The following is a 16,733-nucleotide window of genomic DNA, read 5'->3' as shown; positions in this document are numbered from 1 at the left end:
CCTTGACCGGCATCCATCAAAAGCAGGCGTACAAACCTGTGGGTGTTCGGAAGAGGCTTTACTTGTTGATAACAGCATCTCTGATTGCCTCTACAAACAACACATTGCGCTGCTTCTTTGCGGACTGTTCAACTAACAGCCTCCGCAGGTATGGCACACTCTCTTCTCCAGCAGTCGGTCCATCATTATAATGATGATTATGATATTCACACTGTGTGAGAGGCGGCGTTGTAACGAGCGTCCGTCTTACTGATCACGACAAACACAATCTGATTTAATGAGGTAAGTCTGGATCAAAGCCATCGATCCTGCGAACATTCGCTAACATGACGCAGGCTGATTCTTGATGGACTCGTACTTTTTCATCCCATCACGGATGTCGCATGTCTCTGTGGACGTACGCTGACATATCGACACCAGTGACCCTCTCACCCTCACATGTCTTTCATGCTGCATCGCTCGGTAAGTTCAATCGCATCCCAACTCGCCCGCCACCCCTAGTATGATGAACAACATGATTCGCTGTGTTCTTTCTTAATCACATTGAAGATAATATCACCTTGGAGAACTGATCCCTACACCTTACATCTGTCGCTTTGTCTCCAATATGTGTTGGACTTGCTGGCTAACCATGGACAGTAAATCATCCCAGTTGGTCGATGTTGAGCAGCTTTGCGATGCTCGAGGTGTATATAGCCAATGCAATTGTTTATGAACCAGATTTGATTCCCTTCAACTTGACCGTGATGGCGCAATGTTTCAAATATGATGGTGTTGGAATGATGATCCTTGGATGAGTGCATAGATTCTAACGGCCCACGGTGACCGCTTTTCTCACCGCATACCATCCGGTGTACCTCAACATGTTCACTCGCCCGCACCCGCCAGCTCCCCGAGACCAGATTCCCTGTACCGGCATCTACCAGCATCGTGGGTCTTGGGTGCGTCTATGCAAACCATATTAGGTCTGGTTCGCAGTTAAACGCGCATGCGATACGCGACACCTGCATGAAATGGCGGTCAAGGGACAGGATGTCCGCTGTTGTCAAAATCGCTGCAAGAAAGAGCTTAGCTCTGCAGGTACCCACCTGTTGTTTTCCCCTTCTCGCCGGTGTGAATTGCTTGCAGTAGTATCTGTTTATCTCCCGAGCAACCAAAGATTTTCGCACTTGTTCAGAGTTTGCGTTGGTGAAGCGGGGAAAAAGCTGAGGCCGGGTGGAGGTTGGGGTCGTCTCTATCAGCACTAGGTATCACTATCAGATGGGCGCACGGTTTGCTAGGTTTTCACGATGTCGACGATGTTGTCTCTGCTGCGAGCGAGGGAGATGGAGTGTTTGGAGTCTTGAAGTAAGTCACGCGGGTGATGCATTGGAGAAAGCCTATTCTGGTGTTGGCGAAACAGTAGATTGCGTTGTCTCGTATTGTGTTGTCTCTATGCTGTGTTGTCTCGTCTTGTCTTATGAGAAAGAGGTTTAGTTTTGACGCTCTAGAGTATTGGTGTGAGATGACGTGGTGCGTGTAGTGTGGGGTGTGCATGTTTCTCGGTCTGTGGCGTCCTCGCATCGAGAGACACGACTAAGACGTGCATGTATTGATGAGGCGGGGTGATGAAAAAGTTTGATATGGGAGCTGAGGCAGAGGGTTGTTTGACTTTATTGGTGTTGTGTGCTGTACCTTCAGTCACGAGACCGCATGTGAATGTGATGAGAGCTACATAGCGTATGAGTTGTTCACGTTGGAGGGGAGATGAAGCAGGTGACGGTAGATCTACGGAACGGGCAGTATCTCATGCAGAGGATATGCACAGCTTTGCGGGGGATACATCGGTGGTTCTGCTGTACACAGGTCGTCTGTTGCTCAGCTCACGTAAACACTAGCTCGATGGACCGAGGGCCAAATTGCGATCGCAACAACGGTAGTTCACTCGCAGAAGATTTACATGTCCTGTGTCTGCTTCGGACCGAAGCCTTGCGGAGTCCGTGGAGCTGACGTTGGATGTCTCCGATGAGAGATGCCGATAGGCAACGTTCGGAAAGCGGGGAGGCAGTGGTGATCCGTACACTGCAGAGACCCTGAGATGGCGAGATTGATAAAATCGGCGATTATATGGGCAACAAGAGGCTCGTTGGCCGGCTGAACTCTGGCATTCGCCGAAAGCTGGCATTGTCAGCTGAGCGCGCTGCTGATGTACAGGACGGTAGCTGAGATGTTGCGAAACGTAAGTGGCTGTTTCAACGCAATGAAATCAATAAAGACAAATATGACTGCGCAACCTGACTTCAAGGTCCAGTACCACCTACGTCGTCGTGCAGCAACCAGCGCCACAGCATGAAGCAACGACAGATTGTTCTATCGTAATCGGGAGAACGGTTGGCTCGAGGCTCAGCTACCGTTGCGCTAGCACGTTTCTTCTCCAACGTCTGTCTCCTTACTTCTTCCGAGACACAGATGCTTTTGACAAGAGGCATGGCAGCTGAAACAAAGCAAGTGTGCCGCGATCGAGCGATGCCATCTCTCTCCTGTGTCAGCGCCCGTCGTTTTGGCCAAGTCGGCGTTGCAGAACGGCCCCAGGAACCAGGTCGTTTAGGTCGGGTGCGCAAGGAGAACCGGTTTTCACAGAGGAGCACAATAGCACGACGTTGTTCACGGGTGACGCAAACGGACACGGGCTGCCCTGAGGTAGGATGCCTCCTATGTTCGTGCCGTGTCGCGTGGGTCTTTGACGTCCCGGCTGTTGTTGCAGGTGGGTGGTGCTCGGGAAGGCTGATAACGATGAGCGTTGCAGAGCCTACCGATGCGGAGTGGGGGACGAATGCGGTGTTCAGACTGATGACATTTCGGTATGCGCACCGGATAGGGTGCGGAGTATGACTTGCAGTGCACCGTACTCGTCTCTGGTGTAAGCTTGTTGGGCTACTGGGGATGGGTGCACGATTGGCTGGGTATTGGGATTTCACAACTGCCTGAATGCACTCATAACACGGAGGTTGCCAGATGACATGGCCAACTATTGTTGGCCTGGTGATACTGCCGCGCACAAGAATTATGGGTGTTTGAATAGAGAAAAAGATGGTCGTCAATAAAGCGTGCTAGTCAGACTTGGTCGTACGTCTCTGAGGTGATGGGCGATCGAGGTGAAAATTCGAAATAGGAGAGCTCGTGTCGGAGATTCTGTGCCCATCTGGCATCAGGCAGCATTCAGGGTGGGCCGGCAATCTACTCGGATAGCCTGTGACATGATCTCAACACGGGAGAAAGATTCTGGAAGAATGAGGGCCCCGTCGTAAATCTTGATGTTCCCTGGGCCCAACAGCTCGCCCAGCAAAAGACGAAACCATCGTCGAGTGCGCATGGACTGCAGTTCTTGGGTGACATTCAGGGTCCGTCGCTGATAGCGCAGGGACTGACAGGATGAACGACGGAATTGCGCGCGTCGGGAGGGAGCGGCCAGCTTGCAGTGGCCGTCGAAAGTCTGCTTTACTCGTGCAAACTCTCTCGAGACTCGAATGAGGCGCGGTCTATTGATGGGCAAAAGCAACTTTGCCGCACCTCCGCAAAGGTTCCCGCGCAGAATAGAGTTGGGCCTTGCGCTCGCTGCCGTTTGGTCGATCACAGGAGGTTACACGACGCGTCGGGCACTCCACAACGCGCCGCGCCCTGCATCGTTCTCGAAGACGCTTGAGATCATACTTTATCGATGATGCCATGTGACGCAGCCGCTCAGAATCCTGTCTCTGTTTCCATGTTTGGCAGCCGCGTCCATCGCTGTGGAGGAGCAAATCGCGAGCGCATCAAGGACGGTCCTTTCACTACGCTACTGACTCGAGCAGGGGATGAGCCTGACGGTCTATCTCGCCGTCGTTGTTCCGTGGTGCCGCGGGAGGCTAGAGGCACGCCTCGACAGCGAAACCACGTTGACGGGTGCCCACGGCGGACTCTGCCAATGGCGGCACGCGCTAAGCCCCTGACGGCCAATGGAATAAGGCTGCATGACGGCCATCCAGGAACCTGCCACAAATCAGGAACCGGCGCCGGAGCGAGGATGAAAGGGGTGGAAACGTGGGCCGCAGCGAAATGACAGCTTGATGCTTGCTTGTGCCTGTGACGTTCCTGACGCTCCCTTGGGATCGAGGGCTGGTTGCAGGAGGGCTGCCGGCACCCAGGGGGCAGCAGCGCAGGGCAGGCGGCGCGAGGGCAGGCAGAGCGCAGCTACTTGAGTGAGGATATTCTGAGAGTGGCTTTGCGGTGTGTGCGCTGTACAGAGGTGAGGCTATGTCGCGCGCGGTGAATTAGTCGTGGCCGTACATAAGACGCGTGCATGGCTAATGCACATGTATGCGCGCAGGACCAAAATGGCTCTCGTCTGCACGTCACGTCACGTGGGGGGCATAAAGGCACAATGGCAGCAAAAGTCAGCGCAGGGGGCCCAATGAAGGGCGTCGACAAAAAACATCTTGCAACAAATTCGTGCCATGGGCTGCCCGACAGTTGGGCGCTAACCGCTCCGGGCAGCCGAACGCTCCTTCCTGCTAAGCTTGGAACCACCTTCGCGCCGTCCTTCACCACTCGCCCCGAGCCTTGACTGTCAGCCCCCGGTGCTCATTTCGCGCCTATTCACTCCACCCCCCAGCGCCACACTCGCATCTCCCCCAAAAACAATCGCGTCGCCATGCTTCCTGCGCTGACCGCTCTGCACCTGCTCTCGCCTCCCCCACCACGTCTTGTCGCTGCGCATCGTGTTTCGCCCACGCGCTGCTAACTAAGCCGTCTTTGCCTCTCTCCGCCCAGCACCCGCCTCGCTGCCAACGCACGCAGCAGCGACCGCTCTCACCATAGCAACAGGCCGACTGCTGGCCCTCTGACCGCGCTTGTCCCGTCTGGGCCGCCCGATCTTCATTGTTACGACTCACAACGCTCCCCGAGCGCCGCTTCCACTCTAATCTCTTGGGCTAGCCCGCCGACTCGTGCAAAGACCCAGTACCGCACCCCTTGCTGTCTCTCATTACACGCGCCGTCCATCAATCACAGCACCCTCCTAAAGCCGGCGTGTTTTCGTTCGTGTGGCTCTGACCTCCATCACATCTCGCTCCCGCTAGATCGCTCCGTCTTCTACTCACCAAGCCGCATCACTGGACCTGGCCAGCTTTCACCCTCTTCTCGCACCATTCGGAAGTCCACATCCCTACTCCCCCGAGCGCACAGGCACGCTCAAATCTCCCAGCCCGATCATTAAGCCACCTGCGCTATGGTCACAGAGTCATTCCTCTTTCAACCTCACTAGAACATCCTAACCTGCGGAATACTACCCGTCTACCGTGGTCCTGGGCTTGACTCCACACGCCCTCCCAACCGTCGTCTCTCATTTTCTCGACATTCCCGCACCTGCATCAACCTGGACCCTTACTACACGCTCCTATCGCATCTCAAACCCTCGATACGCACTGAACTCCCCCTCCCCCTCAGCTCTCAACCACACCTCCCCTGACGTCTACCTACCACTACCACCTTCTGCAACGCGAATCTTCACATGAGATGAACTAAAGGACCCTCGAGAATCGAGCATCATCGCCCAAGGACTTCATCATTGGTAAGCCCCATCACTGCTCCATCATCACACTCCCTCTAACTTCCACAGTCCTTCCCATTGGGAGCATCTGCTATAACAGATCTTCAACTCAAAAGGGTACATTCACATCAATATGCATCCAGAATCACAAGCACAGCCACATGGCTGGGCCTCTCTTGAGGAGAGGTATGAGGTGATGAAGGAGATTGGCGACGGCAGCTTCGGCAGCGTCGCGCTCGCACGCGTTCGAACTGCGGGATCTCACATCGCTCGTCGTGGTACTCTGGTACGTACAACGTTCCACAGGAGCTAAGATATCGAGTCAACTGACGCGTCATAGGTCGCGATCAAGACTATGAAGAAGACGTTTGACTCATTCTCGAGCTGTCTTGAACTGCGAGAGGTCATCTTTCTACGGTCGCTACCACCGCATCCTCATCTGGTACCGGCTCTGGACATCTTCCTGGACCCCTACAGCCGAAGGCTTCACATTGCCATGGAGTTCATGGACGGCAACCTGTACCAACTCATGAAGGCCCGGGACCACAAGCCAATGGACGCGCATAGTGTAAAGAGCATCCTCTTCCAGATAATGTCCGGACTGGAGCACATCCACGACCGCGAGTTCTTCCACCGCGACATCAAGCCAGAGAACATCCTCGTCTCGACATCGCAACAGAACGACACATCGCATCCTTTCCGCCGCTACTCAGCAATGATGACCCCTCCTTCGACACCCCCAGCCTACACAATCAAGATTGCCGACTTTGGTCTTGCCAGAGAGACTCACTCCAAGCTCCCCTACACCACGTACGTTTCGACCCGATGGTACCGCGCCCCGGAAGTGCTCCTACGTGCCGGTCAATACTCAGCGCCAGTCGACATTTGGGCAGTTGGTGCCATGGCTGTCGAGATTGCAACCTTGAAGCCCCTCTTCCCTGGTGGAAACGAGGTTGACCAGGTCTGGAGGGTGTGCGAAATCATGGGCAGCCCCGGAGGTTGGGTCAACAAGCACGGCCAACGCGTCGGTGGTGGTGAGTGGAAAGACGGTGTCCGGTTGGCACAGAAGCTGGGCTTCTCATTCCCCAAGGTATGTCACATGGAAACTACAGTCTTAATCTCCAGCTAACGGTCATCTAGATGGCCCCTCACTCAATAGACACCATCTTGCCATCGCCACAATGGCCTGCCAGCTTGGCACAGTTCGTCACATGGTGCCTGCTTTGGGACCCCCGTGCCAGGCCTACTTCCCGACAAGCACTCGACCACGAGTACTTCCAAGACGCCGTAGACCCTCTACGACTGAAGTCCTCATCTTCCAGATTATTGGGTCGCAAAGGATCCGAACTCTCCGGCACCAACTCCCCAGACGCATCGCCCAAGCTCACGTCGAAGACCTCATCATGGCTCCGTCGATCATTGGTCGCACGTGAGAGCGCACCAGCAGTCCCGCAACACACCACACAGCAGCCGTTGTCACCGCGACCATCTCCAGCCCATGCTAACTCTGGCGATGTGAGTGGGTCAACGAAGCAGCGTCCTGCTGCCACTAAGCGAGCTACGTGGACGAATGGGGCCTCCAACAACGGAGCTCCCATCCCCATTCTGCCCTCCATCAAGCCGATCTCTCCTTTATCGGCGGAAGTCACTGCACAAGCCAATGTACGTGCTGCCAATGGAGAGCAAGCCGCCGGCAAGATTGGACGACAACTCTCTCTCGCATCACATGGCAACCACTACGCAGACGTGCATCGACAAGAAGCCGAAAGAGCATTGAATGGTCAATCAGAAGTCACTTCACCCTCAAACGGACAGAAGGAAGGTTTCTTCTCACACCTGCGGAAACGTGCTCGACGCCTTTCTGGGCGTTACCAGACTCCCATGTCGCCGAACTCTGACGATATCGAGGCCAACGCTGGATGTGCACCATGGGCTGCCACTAGCGCTAGGCAATCATTGGTGATGGACCAGTCACAAGGCGCAGCGTCTGGTTCTACCTCAGACTTCTCTGAGCTAGACAAGGCATTGCAACATGTCAGGGACAGTGTTGAAGCGCACTCCCAACAGACAGCCTCAACGAAGAGCTCGCGTGTTGCAACTAACCCAATGCTCAAACGCCACCACTCAGTGCCCCACGGTCCCGAGCCCCGGAACTCTGAGAACGCACCCAATGCACCGATCTCCAGCAGGACACGACGCGCGATGCAGAACAAATCGAACCCATCAAATAGGTACGAGACGCCTAATGAGGAAGAGGAACTGCTCAGCGAAGTTCTGGCATCCGCCACAAAGGCTGCAAAGAAGCTGGACAACCCGAAACCTCAAGGACCACGTGGTCCTGCGGCATCCTACCTGACACCGTCGCCATCAGCGAACCGTAACAGCGTGGGTTTCGGACAGTCTGACTACATGACACCCAGCAAGCCTATGGACATCTCTCAACATCAGAGCAAGAACGAGCAGCCTGTTTCCAAGTGGCCCACACCACCCGATGACGGCTCAGACTGGGCTTCAAGTGTGGCTGCCAGCCTCATGGCAGCACAGACCCGACACCGATGATATCCAACATCGCGGGACCCATACTTCTTTTCGCCTTGCCTTCGTTGCATGCTCTTGCATCCATATAATTGTAATTTGGGTCACCGCACCCGCTCTTTGTCGCTCCCTATACGACCGTACGACATTGAGCTCTCCCGTCTGGAACGGTGCACGATTACAGAAAGATAGACACAGACGCGACGCGCTGCAAAGCCCTCAAAAGCAAAGCGCACTTCCTGGGACGGTGTTACTGGCGTCATAACACATCATCGTCCTTTTGCGCAATCACCATCGTTTATCATCTCACAACGTTAACGTTGTCGTTTTCCAATATCACCTCCACATTCGCTCTGTACCACCACCACATATTTTCTTTTTTTGAATCATCATCTCGGGCGGCATCATACATCATACTTGTGGCGGATCGACGCGAGATTGTCGTCTGTTCATTTCGTGGGAAATTGTCGATACCTTGTCATCAAGTTACTTGGGTGTTACTGCAGGGATTGTCCGTGTCTGGGAAAACCCAGTGTACACCTTGCTTCTGTTTCAGCTTCTCTTTGGCGCGCCTTGTTGGCGCTATCCCGTACTATACTAGACCGAGCTTTTTCCTTTATGTGCTTCATTTCGTCGGCGGATACCCCCCAATTTGAGCATTTGGCGACTACATCATACCGTCAGCTTTTATCTCCTCTACTATATATCCTTGTTGGTTAAAAGGGAAGGCTGGGGTGAAGGAAGGGAGGCAAACCATGTTTTCTTGGGATAAACTTGGTAACAACATGGGAGGTGGGTAGAATAGTTTTTGAGCGATCAACTGGCCCTGTTTCAACTCTTCTCTTTGCGTCCCGTTTTCTACTTGCATTCTCCTTGCGTACTCTCATCTCACTATCTTGACTTTTCTTGCAAATCCACACACAACCCGTTGTAATATGTAATAGGACATATAGCCCAGGATGGCTAGTCATTGTACGTTTCTTGCCTCGCGTCTATCCACGCACATGGCTCATGGGAAGGAGTTCGATACCACCTGGCTTGTTTTTTCTCTATTATCTACTATCAACAAAGCGATTGCCGCGGTGCCGAACGCGCATCTCCTATGTACCATTAGTTAGCCATCTCCCTACCATCAATGAAAGCTGCTCGCTTGCCTGCCTCCGTCGCGGCACCAGACTGCAAAAACACCACACTACGTCTCCGCTCTCCCATCTCCATGCCTGACCCTGTGAAATCAATCTACCAGCCTCGGGCCAGCCTTGACGGTTGCGTGATCCGCTCCACAGGACACGCAACGCCACTGCGTCACTCGCCTACTCGACCACCCTCGACTAGCCAACGCATCACTCCCGCCACTGCCATGAACCCTTCTTGCGTTCACGACCAAGTGCACTAGCCACGTCTTCACGTACTTACAAGCATCTTCCCTAATCAGATCTTTCTCTCGCCTCCGAAAGATCTCCATCGGTCCTACTCGTGATCTTCAGCGTGCATGTGTATGACAGTCATTCCTTACCTACCATTGACAGCATCTTCCCAGATAGATGGCTGGATACATGGTACTGGAGTGTACAGCGGTGTCCTCGTCCACCACGGTGAAGTCGGCAGGCATACGCTGACAGTCAGCCGCAGCGTCGACCAAGTCCATAAACCTGGTGATCTTCGTCTACGCGCACACATCACCACCTCTTCTTCTGCTACACCCAAAGCACAACAGCGTATTTCCACTGCTCTATCTAACCTGCCCAAACCGAGGTGTCTTACAACGCGGAAATGAAAGGTAACACGGTAAGGTGCGGCGGGGACGGCCCGTCGCATATGCAGGTCTGTGTACATATGCAGCCAGCCACCAGCCACCAGCCACCAGCCACTACCACAACGGAAAAGGAGATGGTATGACGTCGGTAGTCGCGATTGAGATTGCGGTCGCGATTGCGATCACGAGCTCGATTTGGCATGTTCAACTGAAACTGTTTTTGCTTTTAGGAGGGGGCAGAGTCTGGTACGCATTAAAGGGGGGATATTGGGGTGGGATAAAAAGTAAGTATGGTTTATCTAGCTCGCGAGCGAGCGCGAGCGCGAGCGTCGTAGTGTTAGTTCAACACGGAAGAACTTTCCGGTAATGACTGATCTTGCGTTGTTTCATGTGGTGCTACATCGAGTTGATTGCAATCAATGGTCGAATCTATTGATTCTAGTATGGACTTTCCAAGTCTCTGTAGAGACGATGCCGCATAGCCGTTACAGTATTCCCCATATCTAAGCAACGCCGTGCAATGCTCCTGCCTATATCTAATGCCTTTGTCTCTTCGTAAGCATAGCTTTACCATCCACCACCGGCGGTAACAGCCAGCCCAGCAACACGTTCCATGTCACTCGGCTTCTTCTTGCCAACATCGCTTTCGACCTTGATGTACGAAGTGTATATCAGCTTCTGCTGATCGACGCCCGTGATATCAGCCCAATGTGCCATGAGCTGCTTCATGCGTGACCTCGATATCCCATCAACGACATCTTGGTCAGGAGAGTTTCCATTCGCCTCCCCATTTGTCATGTGTTGATCGCCGTCCCCGTTTGATCTCTCTTCTTCCGAGTCTGTACCCGAGAAGTAGGCTTCGTCCACCTTTGCCAGCCACTCTTTCTGCTCCTTTGGGCCTGGCTTGGGCGCGGGCGCATCTTCATTCGCCTCTTGAATCCCTTCGTAGACGCGCACTTCTTCCACTTCCTGAACCTTGACTTGACCACCGCCGTTTGTGCATCCACCGGGACAAGCCATGACCTCCACGTACGCATAGTCCTTTACACCCTCACCCGCAGCAGCGACTGCACCACCTGGTCTCCTGCTAACACCCGTTTTGCCGCCCGGTAATCTACTGGCTTTTGCTGGCTTCAGTCGCCGTACTAAGTTCTGAATGTTTCTGAAACCATAGAATCGTGCTGCTTTAATAATCGTTTCTGAGCCACGAACTACTGAGTATTCCACTACATCAGCATTGCGCCCTCGAACTGTCGATATTGAAGATCCCGGGTTTTGAGCTTGGTAGGTTTGCAGTATGTGGTGTAGATATCCGCCAGATGGGCCGGCAGCTGCGCTTTGGTTCTTCCGGCGCGAAGAAGGGAATAGGAATGCATCTAGCTTTGGGTCTGGGAACGGCGTTCGGTCGCTAGATGGAAGTGGTGTACGAGGAAGGGAGGCGAAGTTGATGCCACGGGCCGCTGCGAGATGTAGGAGTTCGCGAGCTGTGATTACGCAGTCGGTGTCGCGAATCTTTTCTTGCGACTGGTCATAGCTAGGTAGCCATGCAGCTGATGTTAGCTCTCCACGGCTAGCTTCAAGCTTCTTATCGAAGCATGGCATGATGGCGAGGTGCCATATCTGAGATGGCGACACGTTATAACGCTCGCTAAGAACCGACTTGATCAAAGTGCCGGTAAGAGCTTGCGGCGACTTGAGTCGCGAGAGATGCGGGAGTACGTATGGATGTGTCTTTTCTGCGTAGCATATCCATCCCGGACAGGCAGATGTGAGTATAGGAGCTTTTGGAGTCGTATCGATTGAGCCCTCGGATCCAGGCTTTGGTGTAATCTTAGATGCTTCGGGAGAGAGTGCATTTGTGACCTCGTCTGCTGCGGCAACGAGACAGGCTTCGCGCATCGCGTTGGTGTCGATAATCCAGGTGAAGTCGCTTCCTTGGTGACCGCCAGACCTCAGGCCTGAAGGTCCACTAAGGAGCTGCGCGATCATGTTTCCAGCCTCTACCTCGGAAATGTTGAAGACAGCTGCCAGACTTGCGCGCGACTGTGGTGAGACGCTTGCGACGAATAGCTTTCCTTCAGCATTTTGCCCATTCATATCTTTCTCTGTCCTATTGCTCGTGTGTCCATTCGTATGTCCATTCGTCCCATTGTGTGCCAGCCACGGTGCGCGTAACGACGGGTGGGTATCAAGCGTTGTGAGGACCTCGGTATGCGATTGCAGCGAAACCAATACGGCTTCCGCACTTGTCACACATCCTGAACAGGCGAGACAATCGGTAAGCGATATCGAGGCGGGTGGCGGCGGTTCTGAGGCGGCGGCTTTCTCTTCAGTTGTGACTTCGTATGGGTTCTAGCATCATTGTTAGAGTGCGCCCGCGCATGACGCAATGCGATAACCTGACATACCGAGTTGTCTGCCTGTTGTACGGGGAGCGTCTCTATAGGTTTTATGCACGCGACACCTGGTGATATGAAATCGTTGAGGTCGTCTGCTGAAAGAATGGCGCTCATGTTGCGCCGTGTTCTAGTGGGGGAGGGGTGGCAAGCGGTATTGCGATGAGAGTAAAAACGACCGCAGAGACAGCAAACACCAGACTATGCAGGCAAAATGTTGAGGAATGAGCGGAGGAAGAACGAAGAGCGCGATACAATTAAGAAAGTCCAAAACTCACGCCGCCCCAATGTCGCGGAGAAAGCAGTCACGCAACGCGCCGGCCTATCGATAGGCTCGCATTTCCAAAAGATTCCGAGATTACAAACCTCCGCGGCGAGTCGCCGCCACACTACCTAGGTATCCACATCTTTTGCATGCCCGCCGTCACTTCTCACGTGCTTACACATGCCAATGTCGAGTACAGCAGGGACATATATCCACACTTGGCTACATTAGCTGCCGCAATATACTCGCTCACGGAGTACAGGAGCATACAGCATGCGCCCCGCATGCTGTTCGGCAGATCGATTTAGCCTGGCAAGCCGCGCATCGAATGGTCGGAAGGAAGGCAACAAACTTGGAAATGACCAACATGAATATAGTATTTCGCTTTACTCCTGACCATGCCGTGCCACGGGAGTCTGACTTGCTCACCATGTTTTCTTTCCTCACACCTCTGCAGTGTTGCTCCTGCGTACCGCCCGCATGCGACGCATTTCCATTGATACCCTGGGACTGATGTCTTCCAAGAGCGGCACGAGGTTTGAGGTCGCAAGGAAAAGGAGTGGGTGGATGTCAGCGCCTAGACTGCTGACGACATGTGTCTTCTTCAGTGTCTTGTGGTTGTGGTTCAACATAGGGACAAGTGAAGCCCTGATACCAGAGGATTCGTCCGCCTATGTACAGGACGAGAGCTTAAGAGACATACTGAACATAACTCTAGGAGTACAACCTATTAGCTTCCCACGTTCTGCTATACACTAACACACCCAAGTTTGAGAAGATTCTCGTCCTCAACCTGCCCTTCCGGACCGATCGTCGCGATGCAATGAGTCTTTCAGCAGCAGTTTCCAATATCAAGCTCGAGTTCGTCGAAGGCGTAACAGGGGATAGTATCAACAACAAGGCATATCCTCTACCAGAAGAGAACAGAAAGCTTTCAGCAGGTATCCGAGGAAGTTGGAGAACACACATGAACGCCCTACAACAGTACACATTCTCCACCCTTGACCAGGAGACATCATTGACCTAACAACATCCAGAGTAGTCAATCAAAACCTTACTACGGCCCTCATCCTAGAAGATGACGTAGACTGGGACATCCGCGTCCGCCAAACCCTACAACGCTTCGCCCTCGCCTCCCGCTTCCTATCCTCAAACCACACCTTCATCCCCCTCTCCAAACTGCACGCCCACCGAAATACCGAAACAACACACACCGCCCTCCAAATCATCGACACAACCAACCTCGCCAAAAAGCTCATCTCCCTCCCTCTATCATCCCTCCCACGCCAATCCCACCTTACCCACACCTCATCACCACCATCACCCTACGGCGACCCCACAAAATGGGACATACTCTGGCTCGGCCACTGCGGAACCGGCATGTCACGTGCAGCCCCCGGTCAGCACTCCCAAGTCTACGACCACGCAGTCCACCGCACGATAACCCTAACGCACACCAACGACGCCACGGTACCCTCACCCCAGCACCTAAAAGCCCATCCTTTCCAAGGCGAACTAGACGCCCTAGCCACCGCTTTCCCACCACACACACGCATCTACCACCGCGCCACAGGCGGCACCCTCTGTACAGTCGGATACGCCGTCTCGCAACGCGGCGCCCGGCGCTTGTTGCATCAATTTGGGGTGGCGGGTTGGAACGGGATTTTCGACAGTGAGCTTGGGCGGTGGTGTGCTGGGAACGATCCGGATATGGGGCGGCAGGCTCAGCACGCTTCTGGCAGTGCTAGGGGAGGTGGCGGCGTGGGTGTGAAGGGGGATGAGAGGGTTTGTCTAACGACTCAACCACCGGTTTTCGCACACCATCATCCGAGTGGTGGGGAGAGTGATATTGGTGGTTTGGGAGGCGGGTTTGCGAAGGGGGTTGAGACGAAGTATCTGAGGTATAGTGTTAGGATGAATTTGGGGGCGTTGGTTGGGAGGACGGGAGGGGAGGTTGGGGCGGAGGGTTTGGTGGATCAGTGGCCTGATGGGGGAGAATGAGGGTATGGATAGGAGGCCGGTCTTGTGTATAGGCATGAAAGCGGGCCAGGCAGGGACGATTGAGTGAAGTGTCATGAGTAGTGGTTATTCTTCAACTTCTCTGCCCTAGCTATTGAGATCCACCTACTGTGGCTTTTCTTTCGCTCTTTAGATCACCTCTTCCTCCTCCTCCTCCTCCTTCTCCAATCAATGCACGGATCCTTTCCCAAAGACAAAACTTCCCGGTACCCGCCGAGGCGTTCTTCCTTTCTCCCTCCAACCTGATGATTAAAATAGGAACGAACGACTCGAAGGTATCATGAACAAACAGGCGGCCGTCCCGTCGTGCCCTTCCTTGTAACGCCAATGAAAAGCCAAAATAATGCTCCCTATAAACAATGCACAAGCTCACTGGGTATAATGACCTTGCGCCTTTTGTGTTCAAATAGACCCAATGCGTGCTGTAGATGGTAGCTTCGACATGACTCCGGGCTCCGCTGGTTGCATGATCGGTGTTGCGCCTGTGTTATATGCTATCGCCTTTGCGCGATCCAGTAATTTGCGTGCACAGTAGTGCAGATCGTCTGTCCTGGTCGGGTCGGCTGGTTGCCGGTGGCTTCATCCAACAACGTTTCGTGCTCGAGTCCGTCTTGATCCTCCAATCGCAGAGACCAAACGTGCGGAATGTCGAACACAAGTATCCTACGCATGGCAAAATCGCGTCCCTCAAAATCCTCAATGCTTTTGCGCGACCAGCTCTTCACTCAATCAGCGGTTTCCGTACGCCTCCCACAATTGCGATACCGAGTGCGCGCAAGCCTTCTGGGTCGTTGGATCGAACAATGGTACTGGCGGGCAACATGGGGTTGTCAGGTGTGACGTGTGCGGCGTCCTTGGCTGCCTGCTCAATGGCCTCCATTTCCTCTTTACAGCCTGCATGGTCAAAAGGACATACCACAATGGGCTGACGGAGCAGGATGTCTCGGGCTGACGACATTTGCGCCTGCGTTCAGTCAGCATAATCTTCAACTTGCAATTCGCCCAGTCCAGCCTACCTTGACTGTGAGGTAGTACTCAATCTTGTATAGAGTACCAGTCGTCGTAAAACCAGTAACAGCGTACATGGGAAACTCCTTCTGCCCTCTTGGGATAACACCTGCGTTGTCTCGTAGATCTTTTGCGGGGAAGACTAGCCCAAGGTTGGTGAAATAGCCCGCTTCGGGCATCCTCACTCCGACGTGTTGCTGCGTTTTTGCCAGCGTCTTGACTTTACGAGTCGGCTCATCTCCTTCGTGGTTGAAGATGATCTCTTCGTCTATGCCGACTGTAATCTTGTTGATTGTGACCTTCTTCGCCTTGCTCAGCCAGTCGGGGTTGGGACTCAATTTGATGTATACTGAGACTGGGTCCATGGGTCCATAACTCCATCTCGGCAGGCTGATGCCAAGGGTGACGAGGTGGTCCGTCACTCGTTCTGCGCTTTCGGGTCGATTGTACATGCCAAAGGTAGAGAGGGTGTCGTATCGTTGTATCGGCACGGCAAAGGGATACTTCTTCTGTTCCTGGGGCCCTTGCTGTACTGTCACGACGAGTTCGTAAAACGTCTCCGCCGTCCGACTCGGTAATTGTAGACTCGCGGGCGGGACTCTCCTCGCTACCTCCTCGCCGCCGCGTCCGTACGGTATGAAGATGACGAACGGGAGGTCCATACATAGTATACTCTCATGCTCTCTTCCGGGAGAACATCGATATAGGAGCATCTCCTTACCGACGATGTCGGTAATCTCTTTGCGCGGGGCTGCCAGATGCTTCTTCGTAACCGAGTCGGCGGACGGGTGTATGGTTTCGCGACGGTGCAATGCGATGGTGACGAGGGAGACATTGACGGGCGCCGACACTCCAATGAGTGGCCGTATCTCGACTTTGCCTTCTATTCGAGGCTATGACATGTCAGCAATGGCCAGTACCCTTGTCGAAGGGAGTCGGTCATACAGCGACTCGACGCGGCTGGATGGAGCGCAAGACGTGCACTCATAACAGAAACAGATTGGAGACACGTACTAGTGTTGCTGATATGCCCGGATAGCCAACCAGGAAGTTACTGTTTGGCGGTCCTGAGACGCGAACGAAGGCCGACATGTTCGTTTCTCGCAGCGCAGGCCTGGGAGGGCAGCGGGCGCTGCATGGGCGTGTCCGTGGCCTTTCAGAGTGCGGTGCCCTCGTCCGAGTCGCGCG

The 16,733-nt window shown here is 53.9% G+C and overlaps 3 protein-coding genes across 3 annotated transcripts; 1 reads left to right on the top strand and 2 right to left on the bottom strand.

Annotated features, from left to right (window-relative positions):
• Window positions 1-5,699: 5,699 nt before the first annotated feature.
• Window positions 5,700-8,125, top strand: J4E90_005974 (uncharacterized protein; the record flags this gene model as incomplete). The annotated part of the gene is made up of 3 exons (XM_051435524.1): window positions 5,700-5,852; window positions 5,907-6,656; window positions 6,707-8,125. The coding sequence occupies 3 exons, from the start codon at window positions 5,700-5,702 to the stop codon at window positions 8,123-8,125; spliced, it is 2,322 nt and encodes a 773-aa protein (XP_051290382.1).
• A 2,299-nt stretch (window positions 8,126-10,424) lies between these two features.
• On the bottom strand, window positions 10,425-12,370 carry NAR1 (Cytosolic Fe-S cluster assembly factor nar1; the record flags this gene model as incomplete). The annotated part of the gene is made up of 2 exons (XM_051435523.1): window positions 10,425-12,209; window positions 12,266-12,370. 2 exons carry the CDS (start codon window positions 12,368-12,370, stop codon window positions 10,425-10,427), a joined length of 1,890 nt encoding a protein of 629 aa, XP_051290381.1.
• Window positions 12,371-15,258: 2,888 nt separating this feature from the next.
• Window positions 15,259-16,637, bottom strand: J4E90_005972 (uncharacterized protein; the record flags this gene model as incomplete). The annotated part of the gene is made up of 3 exons (XM_051435522.1): window positions 15,259-15,501; window positions 15,554-16,438; window positions 16,560-16,637. The coding sequence occupies 3 exons, from the start codon at window positions 16,635-16,637 to the stop codon at window positions 15,259-15,261; spliced, it is 1,206 nt and encodes a 401-aa protein (XP_051290380.1).
• Between the last annotated feature and the right edge of the window lie 96 nt (window positions 16,638-16,733).

The sequence above is a fragment of the Alternaria incomplexa genome (genome assembly GCF_024043165.1).
Source record: "Alternaria incomplexa strain BMP 0042 chromosome Unknown scaffold_8, whole genome shotgun sequence".
Lineage (NCBI taxonomy): Eukaryota > Fungi > Ascomycota > Dothideomycetes > Pleosporales > Pleosporaceae > Alternaria > Alternaria incomplexa.
This window is presented reverse-complemented; position numbering and strand designations above follow the sequence as displayed.